The sequence below is a fragment of the Neolamprologus multifasciatus genome, chromosome 5, assembly GCF_963576455.1.
Source record: "Neolamprologus multifasciatus chromosome 5, fNeoMul1.2, whole genome shotgun sequence".
In the NCBI taxonomy this organism is placed as follows: domain Eukaryota; kingdom Metazoa; phylum Chordata; class Actinopteri; order Cichliformes; family Cichlidae; genus Neolamprologus; species Neolamprologus multifasciatus.
In genome coordinates this window covers 27,095,464-27,122,101 of record NC_140443.1, presented here as the reverse complement: position 1 = coordinate 27,122,101, position 26,638 = coordinate 27,095,464, and the positions used below count along the sequence as shown (strand labels likewise).

General features: G+C 40.9%; 4 protein-coding genes across 6 annotated transcripts in view; 1 reads left to right on the top strand and 3 right to left on the bottom strand.

Annotated features, from left to right (window-relative positions):
* Positions 1-3,764, bottom strand: part of rhobtb3 (Rho related BTB domain containing 3) — a 29,935-nt gene extending 26,171 nt beyond the window's left edge. Inside the window, exons 1-3 of the mRNA XM_085160590.1 lie at positions 1,865-3,764; positions 1,266-1,497; positions 262-454 (exon numbers count right to left, since the gene is read on the bottom strand). Of these exons, the coding sequence (XP_085016716.1) occupies positions 262-454; positions 1,266-1,497; positions 1,865-1,866 (427 nt within the window). The 5' untranslated portion in view covers positions 1,867-3,764. The remainder of the gene's footprint in view (positions 1-261; positions 455-1,265; positions 1,498-1,864) is intronic.
* Positions 3,765-3,883: 119 nt separating this feature from the next.
* rfesd (Rieske (Fe-S) domain containing) lies at positions 3,884-6,426 on the bottom strand. The gene is made up of 4 exons (XM_085160624.1): positions 6,237-6,426; positions 5,200-5,370; positions 4,990-5,024; positions 3,884-4,477 (listed from the first exon to the last, which is right to left on the bottom strand). Exons 2-4 carry the CDS (start codon positions 5,354-5,356, stop codon positions 4,190-4,192), a joined length of 480 nt encoding a protein of 159 aa, XP_085016750.1. The 5' UTR covers positions 5,357-5,370; positions 6,237-6,426; the 3' UTR covers positions 3,884-4,189.
* A 547-nt stretch (positions 6,427-6,973) lies between these two features.
* nudt2 (nudix (nucleoside diphosphate linked moiety X)-type motif 2) lies at positions 6,974-16,028 on the top strand. Of its 2 annotated transcripts, none has more exons than XM_085160625.1 (3): positions 6,974-7,081; positions 8,816-8,958; positions 9,052-16,028. In XM_085160625.1, exons 2-3 carry the CDS (start codon positions 8,832-8,834, stop codon positions 9,372-9,374), a joined length of 450 nt encoding a protein of 149 aa, XP_085016751.1. In that variant the 5' UTR covers positions 6,974-7,081; positions 8,816-8,831; the 3' UTR covers positions 9,375-16,028. The 2 variants fall into 2 exon arrangements, with proteins under 2 accessions (XP_085016751.1, XP_085016752.1); XM_085160626.1 differs by lacking the exon at positions 6,974-7,081 and adding an exon at positions 7,089-7,265.
* Positions 13,250-24,774, bottom strand: ube2r2 (ubiquitin-conjugating enzyme E2R 2). Of its 2 annotated transcripts, none has more exons than XM_085160622.1 (6): positions 24,151-24,774; positions 23,566-23,755; positions 17,663-17,749; positions 17,430-17,527; positions 16,485-16,619; positions 13,250-16,378 (listed from the first exon to the last, which is right to left on the bottom strand). In XM_085160622.1, the coding sequence occupies exons 2-6, from the start codon at positions 23,740-23,742 to the stop codon at positions 16,093-16,095; spliced, it is 783 nt and encodes a 260-aa protein (XP_085016748.1). In that variant the 5' UTR covers positions 23,743-23,755; positions 24,151-24,774; the 3' UTR covers positions 13,250-16,092. The 2 variants fall into 2 exon arrangements, with proteins under 2 accessions (XP_085016748.1, XP_085016747.1); XM_085160621.1 differs by having other exon boundaries at positions 23,566-23,758; positions 24,151-24,773.
* Between the last annotated feature and the right edge of the window lie 1,864 nt (positions 24,775-26,638).

Genomic DNA, 26,638 nt, shown 5'->3' with positions numbered 1-26,638 from the left:
GAGCATCCTCCTCATTGCTGTGCGGACATGCTAGAGGATACAAGACTCACTGAGTGATCTCAGCAAGAGGAGCATAATGCTGTCCCGAAACCAAAACCAACAGCTAATGCAACAGTAAGCTGACCTGAAATTGCCAGGATATCCAGTACAGTGACAGCTCATATGCAGCAAAGATAAACAGTTGGAGGGTTGGCAAGCCATGTTGGCTAAACTAAACTAGGTCCTGCTCCAACAAAAACACAGAACAAAAGGCATCCTCACCATTCAGCCGCGCTCCCACAGCAACGAGGATGACGGGCACGCCCCAGTGCCTCAGGAGTGGGCGGAGTCTCGGAGCATAGCCATTCCTGACCTGCTGGAAGGCCAGCTTGTCAGTGACTGAATATTTAATAACTAAAATGTCCGCCTGCTCAAGAACTTTCCGAACACTGGCCCAGTCGCTGTCCAGCAAGTCCTAGAAAGGCAAGGAAAGGATGACATTTGTAAATAGATGGAGGGCTGAGACCCAAGCAAAGACATACACAGAGATGTATCTACACCCCTGTCTTCACCACACCTCATATAAACCTAACGCTTCCTCTCATATAAGTACAAATTCCTCAGTGTAACTGGGTTTTTTAACTTTACCCCCTAGAGATCTTTATGAGGCTAGCTACTCTAAACCAACTTAATTCAACCCATTAGGAAGGAAAAACACTTCAGAAAGCTTTGAGCATTTTGAATTAAAAATAAAAGGCAGAGACGGAGAATTAGACAAACAGACTTCCACCAGCAACACCCCTGACTGGGTTAGACAGGCCTATAATAGGATGCATACAAAACCCTAACAGTGCATATGCTATTAAGAACAAAAGTTCTTTCATCAGGTTTTTTCTGCAGTGCATGTTAAAATAGCGTCCTAAGAATAGAGACGTTTTTATAAAGCCTGCAATCAGCGCTGCAAGGCAAGGGCTGCTGGAAGTTGAAATGTTGTAGAAGGCTGTATCTTCTGAGAAACAGAAGCAGACTGAAAAGTAAACAGCATATACATTAAGTAACTCACATTTTCTCACAGTACTCTGGAAATGCCTCTGAATTGGCATAAAACCAGCACAGACTATCAAGAGGATGTAAATGTAGAGGAAAAGAACCATAATAGCACTTTAAGATCAGACTTACAGTGCACAAATACATGCACAAGCCAAAGTCATAATGTAACAGCTGACTCATGCAGGTGTCTCTGCTTCTCTCAGTCTGCTCACTCAAACACACCACCTGTCTCTTACCCAGCTGGGACAATCCCGAACCACTACCGTGACATCTCCAAAGACACGTGAGGTGTACTCCATGAAAGCCGGGTTGTGCATACTGCTCTCTAGGTCGCACGGTCCCACCATGGCTCCCTGACCCAGGTAGCTCCACAGCAATCCCCCCTGCAGCTGCCCCTGCCCCAACATCTCATCTCCTGGACCGACTCCTCCGGGGCACTCGCTGCCCAGCGCCACGATGTGGATGGACCTGCAAGCCAGACAACTCGTGGTTGAAAGTGAACTGAAGGCATCACACAGGTAGATGATGGTGATGATCAAAGAACACCGAGGGAGCGGAGGCTCCTCTCTTTGCACTGGACCTTATTATTCATGTCTCTCACGGAGACAGTGCATCACGGCTATGTCACTGAAAACCACTGAAGAGAAGCTCGCCCAGGCCTTCATTATCACACCTGAGTGGGTATTATGTTAGAATAATTCAGACGGACAAATTATTCCCGCTATATTTGTGTGTTTTCCAAGCAGTGATATACTGAAAAAAATCAATAAGGCATGCAACCAGGAGCCCCATCTCTTCATAATCCTTAATGAGTTGCAGCTCCAGAGAAACTTACATTGTGGTCACCGCGGTTTCGTTCAGCTGCTTTATGCTATGGAGCCCGTTTCCCTCTCACGGTGCCTTTCCACGCCAGTCTGCAGTCAAGGCTCGCTTTTTCCGCAATGAGCCGCGGCTCGGCTCCGTCGTTAATCCCTCTCATCGGTGGCTGGCCCCCCGGGAGCCCGGCTGTAGGGGGAGTTTCGCAGTCACGGGCATTTCCCCGTCTCGTTATTCATTCATAAAAGCGGAGTTCGGCACCGTCCCGAACCGACCGCAGAGGCGCACCGGACAGCCCAGCCGGCGGAGGAGGAGCAGCAGCAGAGTGTGTAAACAGCAGCGCCCATGGACAGACAGCCAGTGCGCTAACAGGCGAACAAGTTGTCAGTCGGTAGGAAACAATTAACTACGGAGAGGGAGGGTAGCTTCGCGCCTCGGTGTCCAGACTGTATGGATGACGTCGGTGGATGAAACAAAGTGTCGCTAGCAAAATAACAACTGGGAAGGAAGAAAGAGAGAGAGAGAGAGAGGAGGGTCGACTGAACCGTGAGCGGCCGCGTCTGACTCAGCAGCACGCACGCGCGGACATACACGCGCCAACACACGCGCACAAACGAACACCCTCACCCGTTTTTGTTTACTCGGACTTACACCTTGTTGCCTCACCGCAGCTTTGCCCCTCTGCACGGCTCGTGTGTGCGCCTGCCACCATTCTGCTGCCCCACACTGTCACCGCACTCCTCCACAGGCCTTCACACAAAAGTTAATTGCCTCGAGCTGGAAGCACGGGGCTCAGTGTTAATGACAGGGATAACAATAATGACCACCAAAGTGAGCACGTGACCGGCTATTTGCTGACACTGCGACGACATTTAAAATGCTTAAACCAGCTTTTTTTCGGGGGGGGGTTTGTTGTTGTGGGAGAGGTAGGTAAAAGGTAATAATAAGATCTGGCTGGCTCTCTTGGAAAAGCTCCAGGACATCCTCTGAGAATTGAGGGGAAGAATAGCCTGACCCTTAAAGGCTTAATCAGAGCCTCATGGGTCATTCGCAGCCATTATGAATAATGCATAACATAAAACCAGGGCTTGAGTTTGAATGCCCTTCTACACTGAAAATCTGTGTTGCTTACATGCTCTCCTTCTGGCAGATGCACTGGCCCTGCTAAGCACTTTCCCCACAGTCTGCTCTTTATCTTGACGAACAGCCCACCGCTTGACCTATTGCAAATGACCACCTGCAGACAATGGCTACTGCCTTCTGTCAAGACTCCCAACTTGATTATGTAATTAAACTGCCCCCTTATTCCATGTAACCCATGGGTGTTTCTTGACTGTATCTGAAGAGTCACACAGTACTGTTTGCTATAAGCCAGCTAGAGAACAGCATCATTCATGCACAGAGGGGCTCTATACCCCACAGCATTTGTGCTCTCAACCAATGTCACTATTGTACAATTCTGGTACAGAAACAGAGGAATAATCTGAACGTGACAGGCTGCCTTGACCCTTCAAATCAAATGGTTAAGAAATGCTACAGCCTCATTCTTTTGCACTGCATGTGAAGTATAGGAAAGCCATGCATTAAGTCATATTAATTCTACTGACATGTGATTAAATAGATAATAATAACACTAACTGTATGTATTTTCCCTGCTTTGTGAAATTGTTAATCCATCCGTCCATCCATCTTCTTTTGCTTATCCAGCTAATGCCTGCAGTTGAGCTACAGCCTACCATAGCTGTCATAGGGGAGAGGTGGAGTGTATCTAATTTCTCAGCAAACAGGTTTTTGTTTTTTGCAGTTACTGGGGAAAAAAAATATGTGACAATAATCCCAAATACGTAAATCTATACAGCCTCTGAGATCATATACTTGCGTTCTAAAGTCATCTGAAGCAATACAGAGACTTGGATACTGCAAAACCACTCCACTCTAGGATCTCATCAGTGCTACTGATTCCTTCCCTGTATGCATACTACACAAAGAGTATTGGATGTCACTGTCCTATATGAGATGGATGACACAGAAATCAAAATTCATCCTTAGAAATGTTTATTTAGAGATGGAGATGATGCTATTGACAAACAGACATCAATGTTAAATGGCAATGCTTTACCAGTGTTTGAAATAAACCATCCCCCATACAAACATGTAAATACAGTCAAAAATGACCAAAAACAAGAGCCACTCTAGAGCTATCTATCCAACTGAGTGCTTATAAATTGACCACAGAGTGCATGTCATCACTAACAACCTTGCCATACAGTCATCATGCAATTATTTAGAGGAGATCAAAGCAGACAAAAAGAAAACACTTGGGTGCAATTTTCATCCATTACTGTCAGGATGTTTCCTTCTCAGACGCCTCAGCTTTGGCTCTTTCTATCTTGCCTTTTTCTCCTTGGTAGTAATCTGATTCGATCCAATTTGGGTTATCGGAGAGCTTGACGTAGATCTCCCCGTTGTTCTCTGTGACTGTGTGCGTTCTCTGCTTCACACCCTTGGAGTACCATCTGGGCACAGGTGGCTTTTCCTTGGGGTTGGTGCCTTTGTATAAGCACTCCCCTTTGGCTAGAGTGAGCTTGTACTTATGCTTCGGACAAATTATGCACAGCTTGCCGTTAATTTCCTGCATGTGGACAAAAGGCAGGTAAATGACCTTGTGTGTATGTCATTTTAGGTTTCTTTGCACTATAACATAGTAATACAATATCCTCACAGCCTTAGCCCAGCATTTGCCTTTAGTCATTTTGGTGCAGATACGAGGATATGTTAAATCAGGAATGAGATAATAACTTAAGCCAAGGCAAAGAAAGTTTATTTATATATCACCCTTAAATGCTATAGTCATTTAAAGGGGGGGGGGGAAGAAATAATAACTATAATAATACAGATACCAGATTACTTAAAAGCAGTAGTGATTAATAACATTTCTTAAAAACAGCCAAGGTTAGAGAAGATCAGTTGAGATGGTTAAGATGAGGCTTTTATAGTGAATGGCAGTAAATTCAGACATGAAAACTGTGTTAAGTATTCATGTGTTTAGTTAAATTACTGCTTGACTGATTGTAGAAGATATTTGCTCTGATATTTTGGAATGTTGTCTTGATCTAACCCTCGTAATTTCAACCTGAAACTCACCTCAATGTCACCGTTGTTCAGCGTTCCTCCAGCATCTGCCGAAATGACGAAGTATCAGTGTATCACAAAATAAACAAACACTTTCCAGATGACATGTGCTAAAATGTTCAATAATTTATTAAATAATGAAGCCCAGTGTTAAAGGTCCCAGTGTATTGCCTCTCTCTGCAGTGACCACTATGAGTTTTTCACTAGAAGAATTGCACTTACGGTAACAGTAAGAATCCATAGCATAGAAGACTCCCTGGTGGTAGATAATCAGTATATCCCGATCTTCTATTGTTCTGAAAGACCGCTTTGCTTCAATAAGTTCATCCTTCTGGCCCACAAAATGGAGGCCTCTTGCTGACTGCTCGTTCTCCTCCATTTGTCTGCCAAATGCTGTTTTGAGGTCAAGAAGGTCATATCATCATCTTTCAATATATTAATCTAAAACTTTCCAGCACCAGTTCTCAAGGTTGTGTGTATTTGTCCCTCCATTATTCTCATATGTGGCCCAAAGTGACTATGGTGTATTTTAGGGTAAAAACTTAACTGAATCCACACACGTAAAAAAGTGTGGGCTTTGGATTCGTCACTGGGATTATTGTGTTGGCACCTCACCTCACAGTTGTCAGCTTAAATTAAGTCCAGAACAACTCAAGAACACTCATGTAAGAACATTTCTTGGCACCGATCAGCTCTGCTCCAAACACACCAAGGCCCTAAGCTTTAAGCCCTATTATCTGTCTCATGATTATTTGGTATCCATCGTAGTATAGAAAATAAAGCTGCTGTGCTAAACACAAGAGAACAGTGATTTCACTAAATGACCTACATGAATTGGCTCAAACTGTATGGGAAATACAAAAACAAAAAAACTGACAGAGATTCAGCTGTCATCATTCAACACAAGAATGGGTTATCCAAAGATCAGAGTGCTACAGTGTCCTCCTTGTAGGCAGCATATACCAAAAATATCTGAATGTGAGGATGATTCATGTTCATGTATAGTGGAGTGGAATAATGAGCCCTACACACAGGATGAGTAAGCACAGTAGTAGTAGCAGCGAAAGTCACATGCCCTGAAGCCTGTGGCAAAAGCACAGCCAGCTGAAATGAGCAAGCAGGAAATATAATGACATATCAGGAAGAAGAAAAGTCTTCAAGTGATCCTTTAAGGACTTTCAGTACCTCTGCGCTCCTCTCTCTCCTCATATGGTGGTTTTGCTTCAAAAATAACTCATTTTACTTTTGCATCGCCTTACCTTGAAAGTCAGCCGCTGTATCGCTTCTGTCAAGCTGAACAAGTGTACTGCTGACAGCCCAGGGTTGTGTGGGAAAAATGGGGGCTCATGTCTATTATCTTCAGACACAAGCTGTCTGTTGGTTGGTCCTACACTGGATACATTTCTTATCAGTTTCTCTCAGGCACATCAGCTACAAAGATTGTAAAGAAATGCGTACATGTTGGTTTAAGCATTCACTGGAAGAGATTTCTATCATTTTCTTTAAAAAAAAAAAAACAACTAGTTATTTAAATCACATATAAGTACATTTAATTTTTTTTTAAAATTTTAGTCCAATGCATTCAACTGCTTTGGGATTCACCCCAAAATTAACATAATTCAAGCTGAATTATGATAAGTAAAACGAGCAGTAATGGTGGTGGAAAGTAGCTTTATAAAATTAGGAGATAATTTATTTTTTTTTATCAAAACTGGCTTTTATACTAGTGTTTTGATTCTACAGCTGACGTTATTGGTCAGAGATTTTGTTTTTTTCATGTGAAAGAAACATATAATGATATATTTTACATATATGCATTATGCACAATACGTTATTATAGACTTAATAACCGGTTTGCATAGTGACATTATATTATAGAGACAACAGAATATATGCTAACAGGAATAATTTAGTGATGTAATGCTATATTAACATACGTTATATAAGCCAATATTAGAATACCTTTTATATTTATTGATTGGTTTAGACTTGATTTGATCATTTTTGGTGTTCTACAAACCGGAACTATCTGTGTCATTCTTTGCGGAGTGCCCGGAGTATTTTCTCGGCGCTCCGCTCTCTCTTCCTTGTCAAATCATTCACTGTAAGTAGTTTGTGCTGATTTCTTGAAAATAATTGTCTTATAATGGCCTCGTGCAGTGTGTGAGCATGAGGTGAAGATCAGCAGTGCGTCCGGTGGAGCAGAAACATCCACAGTGATAAGAGAGACCATAAAAGCGGCGGTTGAAGGCTTCACATCCGATTTGAAAGCTAGCTAACCGTGTGCTGTAAATACTAACACATTTCTTTCCGTCAGTAAATATTTAACCGTCGCGACTGTGTTTTACAAAATAAATCCATAGAATCTGGTATAGAATTAGTCTTTAACTGTCGCTTGATTTTAAAATAAATATATAAAAGAATTAGTCTTCCCGCAAAGCTACATTTCAAAACCTGCACTGAGCTGGTTTAGAGTGTTTATAACTATTTTCACAGGAGTTAGTACCACATGTACAATAATAAATGTACCCATCATTAATCTTTGCAGTAACTAACAAAAAGCGACATGCACAATTTGCTAGTACTGGATTGAACCCCCTTTGGTTTTCAGGACTGCCTTAATTCTTCTATGGGTTATGGTCCATATTGACATGACAGCATGTCAATATAATGTTAATCTCCTGTTCCAGCATATCCCAAAGGAGCTTTTTTGGCCATTCAAATACAGTAAATAGCCTGGCTTAAAACTTGGCGTGCTCAAGAAACCAGTTTGAGATCATTTGAAGTTTGTGATATGGCACAATATCCTCCTGGAAGCAACCATCAAGAGATGGGTACACAGTGGTCTTAAAAGGAATGACATGCAGGCTGTGAAGTTAAAATTGGTACCAAGAGGCCAAAGTGTGGCAAGATAATAATTCCCACACCATTACACCATCACCACCAGCCTGATGTATGGTTGGATCCATGCTTTCATCTTATTTACATAAAATTCTGACCCTACCATTCAAATGTTGCAGTAGAAATCGAGACTCACCAGACCTGGCAACATTTTTACGACCATCTTCTATTGTTCAAGTTTGGTGAGACCGTGTAAATTGTTGTTTCAGCTTCTTGTTCCTGCTGTGGATTAAGAAATGCTCCTCTGCATACGTTGGTTGTAATGAACAGTTATTTGAGTCCCTCCTGTCAGCTCAAAGCAGTCTGGCCATTCCTCTGAACTCTGGCATCAGCATAGTATAGTCAAGCAGTGAACTGCCACTCACAGTGTATTTTCTGTGTTTCAGACCATTCTCTGTGAACCGTAGAGATGGCCTTGTGGCAAAATCTCAGTAGATCAGCAGTTTCTGAAATACTTAAACCATCCCAACTGGAACCAACAGCCATGAAAAGCCACTTAAATCACCTATTCTGACACGCACTTTGAACGTAACCAAGTCGTCTTGACCTTAAAGTTGTGGCCACGTGATTGGCTGATTAAATATTTGGATTAATACAGTTGAGCAAGTGTACTTAACAAAGTGGCCTGTGAGTATATATACATTTGTCTATGTTAATATTTGTGGGCATGTGCACCTTATCTGTAAAATACACATTTATGTAACAAATACAAAACATGATGCATAAACAACAAAAAATGACTAGCACTGGACTTTTATTAAGGCACTGTTGAAAGAAATGTTATATTTTAGTTGAGTGCAGGATGCATCAGTTTGTGGTTTGACACTTTAAATTTGTTCTATATCTGCGGTTATAAAATGTTGTCATCATCCAATAAAGTCCTTAGTTTTCTGGAAAGCAAACACACAATAACAGAGGAATTGTGTTTGTGTATAAGTTGCTTTAACAGGAAGATGGTACTCCGAGCTTGTGGCTTTATCATATTTCGCCGTCTTGTCGGCCGCATCCCTCCTCCAGGCAACATCGAGTATCTCCTTCTGCAGACATCTTATGGGGAACACCACTGGACGCCACCGAAAGGTGTGTTTAAGAAACACTAGATTGATTTTTTTCTTCATTGCAGAAAATCACACGTTAATGAGTCTTTTTTCCCCCTAATAAATTCACCATAAGGTCATGTGGACCCAGGTGAGGATGACCTCACCACAGCACTGAGAGAGACCAAGGAGGAGGCGGGGCTGGGGACAGAGCACCTGAAAGTGATAAAAGGCTTTGTTCAGGAGTTGCACTATGAGGTGCGTGGCAAACCCAAAGAGGTGCTGTACTGGTTGGCTGAGCTGAAGGACCCAGGGACTGCTGTGACTTTGTCTGATGAGCACCAGGATTACCGCTGGGCCCAGCTAGAGGAAGCCTGCACTCTGGCCCGGTACAAAGACCTGCAGGACACACTGAGAGCAGCACACAGACACCTAGAGGCATGTCAGGACAAACAATGATGTGTCACAGAGGAGAAGATCATAAATGGGAAGTAACTGCCTGCTGGTATGTGGGATCATACCTTTTTCTGGAAGAGCATCTGTTTTGAAAGCACATCTCCAAATTCCTTTAACTGAATGAGTCTGACTTTCCCTGCCTTGTCTTTCTTTAAATACTTTCCAGAACCTTATGTAAGAGAAAGACTCCCTTAAGTCACAAAAAATCAGAGAGAAAATAAAATCAACAGTTGAAAGCTAATTACGGCACAAAAATATGACTGTGCCCTTGAATCTCCTTAGTAATAGGATTAAATGCATAAATGATGCGTTTTTGATTGTAAATAAGCTGTATTGCAGGTTTGTGCATTACAGCTGTTTTTTGGGTCATTTTTTTTGGTCTGTCTCCAGTTTGAATTAAATTTAGACCAACACGAAAGTTTTCTCCTACTTTTGATACTTACTCAGCTTTATATCATTTCTGAATGGATTGTTTTCTTTTTTCTTTTTTTTAAACACGTATTACAAAGATGCAAGGGGATACTGGGCTAATAATAGAACAGTCAAGTGAAACACTAATGATAAAAATAAACTGTAAACAGCAGATGCTGCCACATGGTGGGGACAAACAGTTTTTTTCCCTAAAGCTGCACATTTGATATCACAAGCATAAAATAGCAGAGCTGCAACAGATAACTAACATCATCATTGTCATGAGGAAAAGTTCTACACTAAATATAACAGTTTAAAAAAACAACATCTTTGGATCTAAATACATTTATTTGCTCAGAAGCAAATGGTGAGAATAAACATCATCCTTTTCTTGGGTACTGCTGCTCTTTTATATAAGTACAGTTAGACAGTCTGCTCTGGATTTCACGATAGAGGATTATGCCTTTGCTTGAAAGGATAAAATGAGATTTTTGAGGGAAAAAAATGTGTGCCTTCAACTCAAGAAGCAGAATGGGAGCGCTTATGGTTTTAATTACCTGTCATCTGTCATTATGAAGACACAAACGGGCAACGGCAGTGATCATGTAAGTGGAGGTCACTGAAACACTGATACATCTACCTTAATATACTAGAAAATATAATATTTACAAAAAGGTAGGTCAGTAATGATTTTTTTATGTCTGTCAAGAGATTACAAGCTCTTCCAACAAATATTAAAAGCCGACTAATGGATTTGAAATTACCCTCACGAGTAAACATTAACAGTGAAGTATTTATTTATTTTTTAGCTTCTTTTTATGCTATGGTGTTTCCTAATATCATCTCGCACAGTAATCCAGAACCCCCCTCTGCAGCCACTTCTTGGATCTCTTCAGTGGCAAAACCACCAACTCATCCGCGGCATGTAGTCTTTCCAGCGTGTCCTGGATCTTCCCCGAGGTATCTTCCTGGTGTTCTATGACAAAAACACCTCACTACAAGGTGCCCTGGAGACATCCTCGTCAGAACACCGAATCACCTCAGTGAGCTGTTTTTGATAAAGAAAAGTAGCAGCTCTACTTCCAAATGACTCCTCACCCGATCTCTACGGCTGAGCCCAAACACACTTCAGATGAAACTCACATCTACTGCTTGTTTCTGTGATCTTATTCTTTTGGTCACTAGCAGGAGCTCATGGCTGTAGATAGATAGACTGGTAAATTGACAGCTTCACTTTCCAGTGTAAGACCCTCATCACTACCAACACCGCAAAACCATATTTATCTTCCACTCCACTCCTCACTCGTGAAGAAGAGCCAAGATAATTCAATTCCTTCAACAGCTCCAGGTGCAGACGCTCTTGGGAAGAGTGTTACTACTGGCAATATGAGCCATGCTTTTGTGATGGTTGTACAGGGACTGAATATGACAATGAGCCAGGTGCCCCATTCTCCCTAAGCACCCGGACACCCCAAAGGATGCAGTTATATGCCCTCTCCAAGTACACTCTAACAGAGGGACCCGCCGCCTCAGTACACTGGCAAGACCTTTCCAGGTGAGCTGAAAAGTGTGATTCCCATGTAATTGTAGCACACACAGTTACCAGAATAGTTACAGGAATCCCTGTATCACCGCCCCAGTCTGCTAATCCAGAGTCACTGCTCCAGACTTCCATAAAAACTTTGCAGAAGAGATTCAACCAAGAAAGCCCCAAAACATCATGAACCTTGAGGAAGTCAGGGTGAATTCCAGCCACCCAGTGGCACAGTCATCTAGCAGTTGTTTTAGTATCTTTGTCACCTTAGCCATAGTGATGGACCTCACCAGCTTTGTCTCTGGACTTACTTCTTTACACATATAAATTGGGAAAACCCAGGCACTGAACGGGTGATATAAGAAAGATATCAAGAGTTTAAAATCCTTGAAGATTTTTTAATCCATATCCTTGGGTACAAAGTCTGGAATGAGCAGGCTCGACTGCAGGCATACTTGTGGTTCGTAGAGTTTCTAAAACTAGAATGGGAGGCCAAGTGTTCAACTCTCAGGCTCCTCTCCTGTGGAACCAGCTCCCAGTTTGGATTCAGGAGACAGAGAGTAGAGACACCCTCTGTACCTTTAAGATGAGGCTTAAAACTTTCCTTTTCGATAACGGTTGTAGAGGACTGGGTCAAATGATCCGAACTGTCCCTTAGTAATACTGTTTTAGCCTCAGACTAATGGGAAAGTTCCCATCATGAGAAGGGGACCTCTCCCCTACTCCCCTCTTTTTAGTTAACTTTTATCCACTTTCTCAGTTTGTTTAGTCCTTGTTTTTGACTTTGGTCTCTCACTATCCCCCCCCCCATTTCACCTCATACACAAACAGTCAAAGCAGATGTCTGCCCCTCCCTGAGCCTGGTTCTGCTGGAGATCTCATCCTGTGAAAGGGGAGTTTTTCTTCCCCACTTTTGCCAAGTGCTGCTCATAGAGAATTGTGTTTGGGTTTTCTCTCTCTAAAAGTGGAGGATCTTTACGTTACTATGAAAATCCCTTGAGATATCTATTATTGTAAACGAAAGAAGGGAAAGAGAAATCCTACAGTAACACATCTTGCTAAAAACTATATCCTGTATAGCTCAACACTCAAAAATTGACTAGTATCATTTACTTAGTATGAGTGTAATCAAGGGTCAGTGGTTCAAATAAGGTGAAAATCCTTTCAATAGGCTTTGATGACATACTGTTTTATTTCTTATGATTTTCAAACTGAACCACCATTACTATCCATTTGCATATCACTCCTAATTTTAGTCAAAAATCAAACTTGCTGCGTTGTCCATTTTTCATGACACGTGGGCTTAGCAGCAACAGATATCTGAGCCATATTGCAAACAACCCAACAAGGTCATGTTCTTTTTTTCTTTTCTTTTTTTAACAATATAAACTGAGTGACATTTGCATCCTCACAAACAAAATGATGGGGAAAAAATGAAATAAGATGAAACCGACAAGGACAGCATAAAGATCATTAGGTGTGGACAGACTGTGGTACCATTGTGGACAGCTCAATCAGCAGAGTGTGGGACCATGCGAATGTCTCAGGATGACCTCACTGTGTCCACCCACACTTTAGAAAATACACGCTTGTGATTCACACTCACACACAGAGAATAAACAAAGTAAATGATTTCATTCAGTTTTCTATGCAACTGTGTGTGGAATAACATGTTAAAATTATGGATTGCAACTCATTTTATTTAATCTTTTCTTCTTTTTTTTTGTTTCTCCATCTTTAGCATTAATAGTCTGTGGCCTTCTTAGCATTTCTCCACCTCCCCTCAGGATAAAAAGAAGGCATACGTTTTATTTAAGAAGTGGAGAGTTCTAATACTGAAGCTGATTAAATTGATCATCAAATTGCTACCAAAAAGGCTACACTAGATCTATTTATTTCTCTAATGTGAATTCAGATTTCTAAATTTTGGGTGAAAGGCAAAAACCTGGCTTTAAAGCATTCGTGACATTTTAGGAAATGCAGTTATTTGTTTTTTGTGCTGAGACTGAGACTAGAAGATTGATATAACAGTTCATTTTTACACTTCTTAAAGATGTTTTGTTAAATAAACAAAAGTAATAATTAATAACCTTTGATTACAATCCAAAATTTAGACGTTCTCATATCAATCCTCAGCATCAGAAAGCATGCATTTCCCAAAATGTTCAGCTCTCTCTTTAGCAGACACACGTGAGATTTGTACTTTCCATTGTTTACTACTGAGTTTACTTCTTTCTACGTGGTGATGGGCAAAAATGGTGATCACAACAAGAAGAAGTCCAGAATCTCAACCATATTTCCACCTCCTCTCGTGGCTTGGTATCAAATCCATTCAAAGTCTTTTAGGAGTGAATTTTGTTTGTCGCCGTTCTCAACAGAATCCAGTCTTTGCAAACCTCCAAAGCACAAGGCCAGGAGACAATACTTCACTCCTTTGGCTTCACATTAAAATCCAAAAAGGTATGTCTCTAAGAGTCTACTCACTCTGCATTAAATCCATTACATGCATCCATTCGTCCATAGTCTTTAAAATGAATGAATGTGGGGCTGGACTTGTTTTCCTTGGCATAAAATCCATCCATTGGAGTCACAACCCCAGTGCTCCACTGTGTTCAATGAGCAACAGGTTCTTAAAACATAGCTCAAAATGCATGGTTTACTCGATGCGGCACAATGATACTGTTCAGTGTGTTCAAAAGCTTAATACTCAAAATGTGTGTGTGTGTGGTTTTTTTTTCTTTTTTCTTAAATCAGTCAAATCCTCAGATGATTCGCGCCTCCAGAAACAGCACTTGAACAAAGTGCCTACAAACTGAATGGTTCATCAACTGGACTACTGAACCAAAGGAAAACCCTGACATCATAGTCAATATGAATAGTAAATGTAAATATACACACACGGGGATAACAGGCAATCAGTGTCGTATTCATTCAAATGCAAATGTGTATCTAAGCTGCATGTTGATCTTTGTCCCTGTCGATAAACAAGACTCTGGATGTGGTGTAGCACAGTAACAACATCCAGTTTTCACTAAGTTGCATTGAAGCATCAATTGGGAGTCACAGGGCACAAAAAAAGAGAAGATTTTCACATCTATCGCAACGTAATGCGCGCATTGCATTGGGGAGAAAGAGATGCATTTTGATTTTCTTTACCCTACCGAAAACAGAATGACTTAACGGACCCCAGTCTGCACTAACAGTAACATTCAGTGATGTGTAAATGCTTGAAGAGGGATCGGAAACTTTCAGAGCAAACTTAGCCCTCTAATGAGACCAAGTGAGATATAAAGAAAAGGAGGCGGAGGTGAGGAGCAGGTGTGTCTTAAGATTCTCTTTGCTTTTTCTCTCTCAGTGAAAGTCTGTTGAGGCCCTGAGGTTTACGAGGCAGAGAGAGGTGCAGGAGGCGATACGAGAACACTCTTCCCTTTCCCCCCACACCCTTAATGAAATAACGCTGCTTTGCCGGAAAATGAGGGTACTACTGGAGGTGTACCCAAGAAGGTGGAACGCCAGAGCCTGCGTTTGCACGTTTAGGTTGATTGCATCAAAGTCGAACAGGCAAGCGTTTGGGACAGAGATATTCTGGGGCACAATGAACGACTGTGACGTGACGAGCCGGCCAGCTCATCGACTGGTTAATGAGCTAAAGGGGTAAGTGTCCATTAACCAGCCTGCGTGTGCCTTCTGAGAAAATACAAGTGAAGAATGTGTCGGTCAAATAAACACATAAAAACAGCAACAAGGACAGACACGGTGGATAGATCCAACTTTTCTTCCAACCCAAAACCAAACAATCTGTCATGGGGCTGGCCAGTGACAGCGGAGTTCAAGAGACCACCACAAGGACTACTTTTTTCATCATTTATCAAAGCTAAGACAATTTGCTTACTTACAGGATGATATTCAAAATCAAAGAGTTATTTTAGCTTTAGGAGATGTGCAGCAGGAAATATTGATATACTGGAAGATTGTTTTACCGTGTATCTAGTAGGATTCAAATATATGTGTACACCCACTACACCGTAATATTTATTATGTCATTGCTGCTGTTGGCTAAACTGATTTTCCTAAAACCAAGGTGTGACTTTAACAACCTACTCTTTCTAAAACAAAATGACTGGTTTCGCAAGACAACACTGAAATTTAATGGCTGAAGGCTAAACTTAACCACAACCAAATAACTTAAAGTAAGGTCATATGAGCAACTGTCTAAATGAGATTGTAATACAGCGAGGCATAATCTACTTTGTGACTTGGATGCGATTGAACACATGCTAACAATAAAGAAACACTCTCATGTTCAAGTCTGCAGAAGCACGCCATCTTTGTGGTTTATGGTAATGAGGAAAAGGCCAGACCCTCAAACTCTTCCATGGCACATTTTAAAAATGTGAAACATGTTTTCAAATCAATAAACACCTTCAGGAAACTCTCAAACAGTGCTGGAGTAATAAAACATTTGTTGCCACACAGAGTGCGAGCTGTAATTAAGGCAAACGGTGGAAACGTCAAATTCTGCTTTCAGCGAGAACAGTACCTACAACGTTTTGCTGAAAAGTTACGTAACAGCATCAAAGAAATTGCATTTGACCAAACGCTTGTATTAGTTTAATAAATGATGAAAGATTTTTTTTTTTGGCAGTAGACTTTTGACCCCATTGTATGTGCAAATATACATGTGCACACATATACACATACACGCACATACACACACACACAGAAAAAAAGATGAAGGGTGGTGGAGTTGGCAGGAAGAAGTTATCATCCAGATCATCACGAGTCTTCGTTGCCAGAGTCGTCCTGGTTGTCGTAACATCTGGTGGACGTCCCGCAGTCCTCCACGGTGCCGATTCCCCCGGCTTCACCTACAGACTCCATCTCACTCTCATCCTCCTCCTCGTCCTCCTCTTCCATGTCGTCGTCGTAGAGGTCGTCATACAGGAGGTCTGAACTGCGGTCCTGAGAAGGAATCCGGGTCTGGATGCAGTACTCGGCCAGCGTGGTGGGCACTTTGACGCCGTCGCGCTCCGCCTCTGCTGCTGTTGACATCACTTGCTTCCTGTGAGCAAACGTAGAGGAGGTGTATTTTTTTTTTTCTCCATGTTGAATAAAATACATTTCTTCAAAGTAACTACACACACTAGTAAGAGTGTGTTCATTTGTACCTGATAATCTCTGCATACTCCTTGTCCTTGCCTTTGCTGTCCCTCCATTTGCGAAACATAACTGAGGCATCCACATTGGCTGGGGAGAAGGTGTTTGGCTCGTTGAGCAGAGAGATCACACTAAGCAGGATGGTCCTGATTATCAGCACGTACGCACACACACACACACACACGCGCACACACACACACACACACGCAGAGTGGAAATGAGGACACTGTAATATCAGATGTCGTCGTCGTCATATGAAAGAAAACCTCTACACGAGCTTTTTGAAACCACAGAAGCTGTATCCCAGCTCGGAGAGAGGTGTTACCTCACCTCTTTCCCCTCGTGGCTCAATTACATTCTACACCCAATCTGCTCAAGTTTTCAAACACAGACTCGGCACTTTAATGCAACTCTGTGTTTCTTGCTGATATGCTAAATTTAGAAGAAATTCAGAAACCTACCCTACAGTGGTGTCTACCGCTACAGATAGAATACAGAACAAAGAAATGGTAGAAGATAATTATATCCAATTCTTAATTTCATTTATGAAAATTAAATAAGACCTAGATCCAATTTTTGTGTCACAAAAAATGTCTAATTTAGCCAAAAGGAAACCGAACCACAGCTAGCTGTTCCTAGTAGCAGCATTTTTAGACTCGATCTGCTAGTTTTTGGCAAAAATCAGAAACTGAGGGGTCTAGTGGGTTCATGCCTGTCTAACTTGTCCCCGCCACTGAATTCTTCATGTTCAAACATGAGGTATTAAAACAACTGTAAACTGACATCACTTGAGGTAGTATGTCAGGCTTCACACAGCTCCCACCGGTGTTACAGTATGCTCTAAACAATTCTTTTCATGCTTGTACATGCAAGACACCCCCAAGACTTATCAACAGGCCTAAAGGTGTAAAATTAGTGAAGGTGAACTTGGACCAGAAGGTTTGCTAAGAAATTACCTGACATTCTGGGTGGGGTTCCACCTTTCAGAGGGCAGCTCCCCACTCTGAGGATCATCAACGGGGGGGTGTAAGATCGAGATGCACACATCTCCATTCTGAAGACCAAAAGACATAAAGGAACATTTGTCAGGAAAACACAAACGCGGCAGCGTCTTTAAACAAATCCATTTTAAAAAGGAAATAAATGCCAAACTGCAAACACGAAAGCATTAAGATCCTTCAGGACAAACCTCATAGATGTTGGGGTGCCACATCTTGGTGAGGAAGCGAAAGGTTGGTGGGGAGTATGGGTAGTCAACTGGGAACTTGATGTGAGCCTGAAAGAACAAACAGAAGTCTGACTTCAGTTACTTGTAACTAAGTTTCAGCCATTTAAGATCACTGGGGTCTTAACTTCAAGGAGAAAGCATCTGGAATGTGAAAAAAAACCACTATCCAATTAAACTGCACATGTGTGTATTTTTATTTGTGCAACAATAAATTATAATTATCAATTTTCACCAAAAAGTAGGACAAAGGGTCTTACGATGCCCACTGTCGATCCTGTTATAGCTGAACAATTAGATGCCCCTTTTAGGTTGGATGAAATTGTGCATGCAATCAAGACCATGCACAATAGTAAGGCACCAGGACCTGACGGGTTTTCAGTTGAATTTTTAAAAACATTTATAGACAAGTTAGCCCCACTACTTCTTTTAGTCTATAATGAATCTTTTGAACGTGGTCTATTGCCCCCTACATTGTCTCAAGCACTAATTACTGTTCTCTTAAAGAAGGGTAAGGATCCTACGTCTTGCACCTCGTATAGGCCTATTTCACTGCTGAATGTGGATGTTAAAGTCTTGGCTAAAATTTTAGCAATTCGCCTTGAAAAGGTTCTTCCTACTATTATTTCAGATAAACAGAATGGCTTTATTAAAGGCCGCCAGCTGTTCTTTAATGTCTGCACGCTTTTGAATGTCATTCTTTCCCAACACTCGACCACTAATCCAGAAGTAGTTATCTCACTTGATGCTGAGAAAGCTTTCGATCGTGTAGAGTGGAGCTTTCTCTTTGCGGTCTTACAAAGATTTGGTTTCAAGGACAGATTCATTTCATGGATTTGACTGTTGTACAAGGCACCTCAAGCCAGTGTCTATACAAATGGTGTTTCCTCTGGCTACTTCTCATTGTCACGCGGCACGAGACAGGGTTGCCCCCTGTCCCCCCTACTTTTTGCTATTGTAATTGAACCCCTATCTATAGCTTTGAAGGCCCTTCCTCATTTTCATGGTATTTCCCGGTCAGGCCTTGACGTAAAATTGTCTTTATATGCAGATGACCTGTTTCTATATGTTTCTGATCCCTTATCTAGCATACCATCGATTGTGTCTCTATTAAACAAGTTCGGCTCTCTGTCAGGTTACAAAATAAATCTTCTTAAAAGTGAATGTTTCCCCATAAATTCTTTAAGTCTTACACTTAAACAATGTGATATTCCTTTTAGACGTAGCCCTGCCGGCTTTAAATATTTGGGAGTTAACGTGACTCGTACTTTGTCTTCTCTATACTCTTCCAATTTCTCCCCACTCTTCCAATTTCTCCCCTTCAATGAATCAAATTCAATCAGATTTTCAGAGATGGAAATCGCTACCTTTGTCCCTAATTGGTCGGATCAACGCTGTAAAGATGAACATTTTGCCTCGATTGTTATTTCTGTTTCAGAGTATTCCTATATTTTTACCTAAAGCTTTTTTCAAAAAGTTAGACCAGCTAGTTACATCGTTTTTATGGGGAGGGAAACATCCCAGGAAATCATTATTACAGAGACTGACATTTGATGGTGGTCTTGCCTTGCCTAACTTTTTATTTTACTATTGGTCCTCTCATATTCACAAATTGACCCAATGGCTTGAATCTGAAGAACTGCTGTGGTGCAAACTGGAGCGCATGTCGTGGACTTCCTCATCCTTAGAATCTTTATTGTTCTCTCCACTACCACTTAAGCCTTCTCATTTCACCCAAAATCCCATGGTACAGTCTAGTCTAAGGATCTGGTCACAATTCAGGAGTCATTTTAAGTACATCTCTGCATCAGTACACATGCCCATCACACAGAACCATCTGTTTACTCCTGGCCTCATTGATCGTACCTATGTACAGTGGAAGCGTCATGGTATTAATACGTTTAAGAATCTCTATAAAGATGGCACTTTCTTAACTTTTTTAGACCTGTGTTCAGAAACAAATCTTCCAGCTACCAATCTATTCCGTTATTTTCAGGCACGGCATTGCACTTCTGCTCTCTTCCCCTCCTACCCTCTTCTTCCAAATGTCCAACCGTGGGAGGAATTCTTATCCCTTAAACCCAATAAGAAGTCAATTATATCTTTAATATATAAACAACTTATGGATTTAAATGTCCATTCAGTTGCTAGAATTAGGGGGGCTTGGGAGCGGGAGTTAGGAGTAATTTTTTCGGATCAGCAATGGGAGAAAGCAGTATCCAATGTCCGTTATAGTGCGTCCTGTGCCAGGTTACAACTTATCCAGTTCAAGGTGTTGTACAGGATTTACTATTCAAAGTCTCGTCTGTCTGATATTTACCCACAAGTAATGGATCAGTGTGAGAGGTGTCATGCCACCCCATGTGACCTAGGCCATATGTTCTTTCTGTGCCCAAGACTCCATGGCTTCTGGAGTCAGTATTCAGTTATTCTTTCCAAGGCTCTTGGGACCCAAATCTGCATGGACCCTTTTCTAGCTGTTTTTGGGCTTCCAGTCAACACTGGTCTAACCGACCCTACACACTTCAAAATATTAGCCTTTACATCACTTTTGGCTAGACGTTGCATCTTACTCCTTTGGAAATCTTCTAAGCCACCTTCAGTTTCTTTTTGGTTTAGAGATGTGATGTCATTTCTTAAATTGCAAAAGATAGGCCTTGTGGCGAAGGGCAAATACAGAGAATTTTATCGTATCTGGGGCCCCTTCGTAAACTATTGCAAGTCATTAAACGCTCTACCAGCTGATTATCCCCCCCCCCCTTTTTTTTTGTGTGTGTTTTGGGGTTTGTTGTTTGTGTTTGTTTTGGGTTTCTTCTTAGGATTTGTTTTGTTTGTTTGTTTGTTTTTTCAATTTTATTTAAGCGTGGGTGTGGGTGTGCCTCTGTGTGTGTGTGTGTGTATTATCGTATCTGTTCATGTAAGAAAAACTAAAAAATATGTGAGGGGAACAGATTGTATTGTCATTGTAAACTAATGTACACTTGTCTCTCAATAAACATATGAAGAAAAAAAAAAGTTGGACAAAGGAATCAAAAAGCTACATTAAGTAGATGTTGACAGTAGATTTAAGTTGCTATGGGGACAATTCATACACACATATAAAGTAAATAAAAAATATATTTAAAAAATTATGGCCCACTCTTTGCATCGTTGCCTAAGTTCATTTGCGACGGCATTGCAACACCTCGATCCTTTTCTTTTTCATCCATTGTGTTACAGATTTGTTGCTGTGCTTGGGATCACTGTCCCATTGTCAGGCAGAAGGCCTCACATTTAACTCTAGAACATGTTTGTATACAGAGAAGCTCACAGCCAACTCCATGTCTGCAAGGTGCCCAGCTGCTCAGGTTCTGTGGCTGTAAAGCCAGCTCAAATCACCACTACTCCACCACCGTTCTTTACAGTTGGTATCACATGTCTGCTTTTCTGCAGACATGGTGCTGTTCATTATGGCCACACATGTCAACTTGGTCTCATCTATTCAGAGGACATTGACCTATGATGCATCTTTCCAAACTTCCAATTTCTTTTTAGAAAGAAGAGGCTTTCGCCTGACAACCCTTCCAAAAAAAGACATACTTGTTCAGTATTATTCTAATTGTGCTGTCATGAACATTAATATTTAACATGTTAACTGAAGTCTGTAGAATCTGAGATGTAGTTCTTGGGTTTCATGTTTGAGCATTACACAGTCTGACCTGGGGTGAATTTGCTGGGCTATCCACTCCTGAATGCATCAGATCTGCAAACTGCAAGGAAATCTTGCTTTTATAGAGATGGCCACACTTTCCGATGATCAGTTAATAAAAAGCATTTCATCAGTAGCACCTGACTGCTATTAATTCCTATGAAAGCAGTACTATCGTACTCAGGTGCTACCGGACTCTTGTGAAAACATGCAAAATATTCATATTCTATGCGTATTGGAGCAATACATATGAAAGGTCTTGCTTATTTAAGCAGGTCAAACGCCAAAGTTATGTTGTTGTAACGCCACAGCCTAACTTTTAGAAGGGTGTTAAACTGGCATTTGGGGCATTATGAAAAAAGAAATATACAAAGTTTAGCAGCTGAAACCCTTTAAGTTCCTGTTTTTATTTACATTTTAAAAAGCATCCTAACTTATTTTTGGACACGGGGTTTCAGTCAACCACAAAGTTGCTTCCTTTACCGTCATATTTTAAACCACATCACATCAGAAAAATAGTTACACATCCAGCCATACCAACAATTAGACTGTGAATCGCCCTATATTGTCATCAGTTCCTAATTAATTTCACTGTGACACAACATCAGGTGCTTCTGGCTCTTTCTTTCCAAAGTATTATCAGAGAAAAAGGATGGTAGGCTTGGGTGTGTGTAACTCCGCCCTAACTCTCGCTGAACTGCTTGTCCGTCTGATAGGACTATCATTACTCCACAGCTAGTTACTAAATTACTGCAACTGTGTGACATTAAACATGTAGACGTCATGACACACTGGCATGAGTTCCACTGCTTAGTATCAGTCGCTGAAGCAACATTTCTTTTTAAATGTGCAAACACAAGTTAACAGATTGGAGTCAAAGTAGCAGTAAAGTCTAACATGTAGTTGCCTTCATGGGCATCTTTCTCTTTTTATCACTTTGAGCTCATCTGGATTTCTGGGTTTTCTTTATTTTCCTGTCTGCATCACATAGTCTATCCTAAAATTACTTTTGTATACCTTAAAGTGAGGGCAATCAACACAACACAGAGAATTCTGGGGAATGATTGAAAGCTGTTGCTTGATTTTAAATCCAAACACCTTTCACTTTCAGTATAATTACAGGGCACACTGAAGATATCTCAAAATATCTCATCCCTGTACAAAAGCACGATTGTGTATGGTGTAGGCTGCAGGAACCACGCAGTAAAAACAAAGTTACACTGAAACACCTGAATCGTACTACAATTCACTTTCACCAGTTTTTCATTAAATGAAGGTCAGCTGCACCACCCACCAGTCGGGCATTTAACAAGACTAAACGAGTCATTTATTAATGTCATTAGGCACTGGCTGCCAAAGTATTCAACAAACGAGTAGTATGCATGTCCCTTTCAAAAGGGAAGTCCACATTTCCTGTTTGCTAGCTATTACATAGACTGGAAAACCAGCCCAGAGTTCACTCTTACGTGTGGCATCTAATCCTGACATTTGTTAGTGCTGATGTTCCTCAAATTTTTGTGGCTAAAGACATGCCAGTTAAAAGAGTATACTACAGCAATACCTGCTCTGTCTTATCCTTCCATTCCCACTAGGCTACAGCATCATCTGCGTAGCACCAAGCTGAAAGCAGGTGCTCTTTATGCTACATTTTCTAAATGTTTCACCGAATATGCAACATATTTAAAGAAAAATTATAATGAATCTAATCATGTCCCTTCTCTCTCTGTACTGAGGTGCCATTTATATCAGTCTCGTAGCTAAAAATAGCAAGCACAACCATCTTACAGTGAGGTGGGTGAGGGCTGGGTGAGGGCTGGCCGAGGAGAAGGACAGGACAGGACAGAACGACTGAAAATGAATAAAATATAATATAAAGCCTAAAAATTCCTCGCCCACTAGAGGCAAACCATGTTTCAATTACAGCTTCAAGAAGTGAAAAAGATCTAGTTTGAAAGTTTGAGTTTGTACAGATTTTAGAAGGAGGCTAAACTACAAAGCTGTCTTGAGAGTTGTAGCAAGCCCTGACATATATTTTATTACAGAGAAATTCTAGCCGATAATATATTTGGTCCCTAAACATGTTTACTGTATGTGTTTTTTTGCTAATGAATAGCTTCATATGAACTCTTTAAATAAGCATGACTTCACATAATATGTGCACTGGAAGTGATTGTCCCACCTTGAAGTAGCCTCCCTCATACAGGGTATTCGGGGGGCCAAAGATGGCCACTTCCCAGTTGTAGAGGTCAGACTCCTCCACCAGAGTGATGCGGAAGCCTTCCACTGGCTGCTCCTGCAGAGACTTCAGCTCCATCATGAGGGCCTTCTGGGAACTAGGGGTTGACTGGTGGGCCATGTTCTTTTCCACACTTCTTGACACCAGTTAGCCGCACAGATCAGTGAGAGGAAGCAGGAATTGTGGAGTGGACAGAAATATTACGAGTTTAATGACACTGTCAGGACTCTACTCACTTTTCATGCATTTTTAATATCATGACCAGTTTGACTCAGAAAACAGCTGCAGTGCCTTAGCTTTGTCTTCATTAACAGGAGTCTTTCTAACAAAAACGATAGGAAAAGCAAAACGCTGTAAAATTAAACCCTACATGTAAAAAAAAACAAACAAAAAAAAAACACACGCATACACAAAAACAGCTCATAAACATTCAGGATTTGTGGCCTGCAAAGCCTGATTATGTCAGTGGTTTGGCTCGCAGGCCCATTATAGTGGGGGAAAAAAGCAAAGTTAACAGAAAGTGTTTACCTCTGTCTCCTTGCACTGTGTGTTCGCTTCCTTACAGCTGAGCCCTGCAGGATAAACTCATTGGCTGTCCATGCTAACCTGGCTGTGCCTTGACAAAGAGACAGTGACAATAGCAGTGGGTTTTTTCCTGCTAAAGCCTATGGCTGCTCCTCGTGTTGTGTTTCCGAAATTCTTTGTGTGCCAGTGTTGACAGTTGACATGGAGCAAATATCAGTGTAAGTCACGGTCTCCTGCGGATCATTCTTGGCTTTAAAACAGGACTCTGGCTCTCCCTGCCATCTCTCCGTGCTGCTGGTTCGGTTCGGACAGGCGCCCAGCTGATCTCTGCTTGTTTATGTTTGTTTATCTGCTCTCTGGCAGTCTCAACTTCTCCACACGTCAGCTAAACCCCTACCGAGCAACTTCGTTCAAATAGAGCAGATTTTCTGCTCTTTGTCGTCTCTCCGGCACAGTTACAGTGTAAAAGACTGAAAATTTCGAGCCCGCGATCGCTAAAAGGACAGTAAGTGAGAGGTTTATACTCGCGAATTACAGTGGATTTAATCGATTTTTATTTTCCTCCCATCTATGCTTCCGGCTATCATTGCGCGTGTCTGCAGAACGTAAAGCGCGTATCTGAACGTGACGTGCGCGCACTCGATGTTATTTTACATGTTCGTTCGCGTGACATTTTTATGTTTTAGATTCCAAAAATACATATTTGTAAAACATATTTTAATAATATGTTATTATTTTTATGTAAGTTGGTTACATTGTTTATCTAAGCTCCCTCGCTCTCTTTCTTAATATTAAATATCTGCAGCGTGAAATCCTCACACATACATACGGGCATTAATATTCGATCTGAGACATTATTGACATTATTGTAATTTTCATTAAACCTACGTCTACTTCCTGTCCTTAACTATATCCCCATATATTATTACTTATAAGGATGTCATATAAAGTATTTGGTTAGTTGGGGTGTATATATTGACGAGATCACAATTAGTGTTTTGTTTTTTTTTTTCAATCAATTTCCTTCACTGGGAATTCTCAGAGCATCTACAACACAGATGTCACTTACTGTACATTGTGGGTCATATGACTCCTACTTTGATCTTAAGAGGGAAGGAGCAGTGAAATCCCCCTTTCAGTCAGTGCAAAGAGGTTTAATTGTATATTTAATATCTGGAATATAGCAATATAAGAAAAGAAGTGCAGTTTGAACAGCATATCTCAATTTTGTACATGATAAAAATAAGTGCTGCTGTAGCAAACAAAACCTGTCAGCACGACACTTTGGACTTAAATTGTAAGACATAAATGTGTAAAATTACAGAATAAGTTCTGGTAGCTCATTGTTCAGACTGTGTATTAATTATTTTTTCTTTTTATAATGGACCCATTGTAAATACTACTACTACTACTACTAATAATAATAATAATAATAATAATAATAATAATAACAAAAGTAAAATTATATTATTTTTAAAAAAGGATATTTCTATATTAGATGATATTGGAAAAAACATCTAATATCCTTTAATTGCTTATCTATTACTTGATTTTCATTGGCATAGTAGGAATGACCATGGTGGAGGTCTTCATTGGTAGGAAAAGTAATAAAAAAGTCTGAAAATACAGTTAATAGTCCAAAATGTATGATCCCCTTCACAAAGCTGACCAGTGGGCTGGACTGGAGTCTTTCCCGGCCCCCAGGCCTAATGTTTGACAGCCCTGATCTAGAAGATCACTCATCTTATGAAAAGTGTGCTTTTCATTTCATTTAGTGTTACTCTGTCTTTACTGGCAAATTGAAATAATAAAATAATAGAACCAGATTTACTGATAAAAACAACAACAACAAAAAATCTTAGTTTTTGTAGAGTTGATCTTATCATTAGTGGTGAGACAATGTAGGGAGGCCATGCCAAAAAGTGATTATTGGCTAAAAAAGTGATTGTCAACGCACAAAAAATATACAGAATATACAAAAGTCACTGATAACAGCTTCCATTCTGTGATAGGAGTTAAAAATGACTCGATGTCAATAAATGAGAGATATGTTTGACAGAATATAGACCAGGAAGTTGTTTACAGCAGTATAAGTATCGAAAACCACTTATCAACATTGCAGGGCGGAATTCACTTGAGTCAGAGCTGCATTGGCCATAGAGCATACCCGGTGGGCCGATGGCGATTTTTCATTTTTTATGGGCCGATGGGTGGGGGTTTTTTGTTTTTGTTTTGTTGTAACGGTATAAACAATGAAACAATTGGCCAGATGTGTAAAAATAACTCAGTTGTTTGTTGGTGGTTTCTATGGCAGAGCTTTCACAGAGGCCAACAGGTGGATGACGGCAAGGAGAGGCAGGAGGAGGAGAGACCCGAGGCGGCTGACGGAATCATCCGGTATTGAGGGAAAATATTACAAGTTTCGTATTGAGCTGAAAAGGAACGCAGTTTGTCCTGTACTTCAGCTAGAATGGAAAAAGACACAAAGCTG

Coding starts and splice junctions, on each gene's coding strand:
- rfesd (XM_085160624.1), bottom strand. CDS start 5,356: ATGGAGGAGAACGAGCAGTCAGCAAGAGGCCTCCATTTTGTGGGCCAG. Junction 5,025..5,199: donor TATGGATTCTTACTGTTACC/GTAAGTGCAATT, acceptor TCATTTCGGCAG/ATGCTGGAGGAACGCTGAAC. Junction 4,478..4,989: donor TGAACAACGGTGACATTGAG/GTGAGTTTCAGG, acceptor GTCCACATGCAG/GAAATTAACGGCAAGCTGTG.
- nudt2 (XM_085160625.1), top strand. CDS start 8,832: ATGGTACTCCGAGCTTGTGGCTTTATCATATTTCGCCGTCTTGTCGGC. Junction 8,959..9,051: donor CCACTGGACGCCACCGAAAG/GTGTGTTTAAGA, acceptor ATTCACCATAAG/GTCATGTGGACCCAGGTGAG.
- ube2r2 (XM_085160622.1), bottom strand. CDS start 23,742: ATGGCCCACCAGTCAACCCCTAGTTCCCAGAAGGCCCTCATGATGGAG. Junction 16,620..17,429: donor AACCCCACCCAGAATGTCAG/GTAATTTCTTAG, acceptor GCTGATAATCAG/GACCATCCTGCTTAGTGTGA. Junction 16,379..16,484: donor GAGTATGCAGAGATTATCAG/GTACAAATGAAC, acceptor GTTTGCTCACAG/GAAGCAAGTGATGTCAACAG.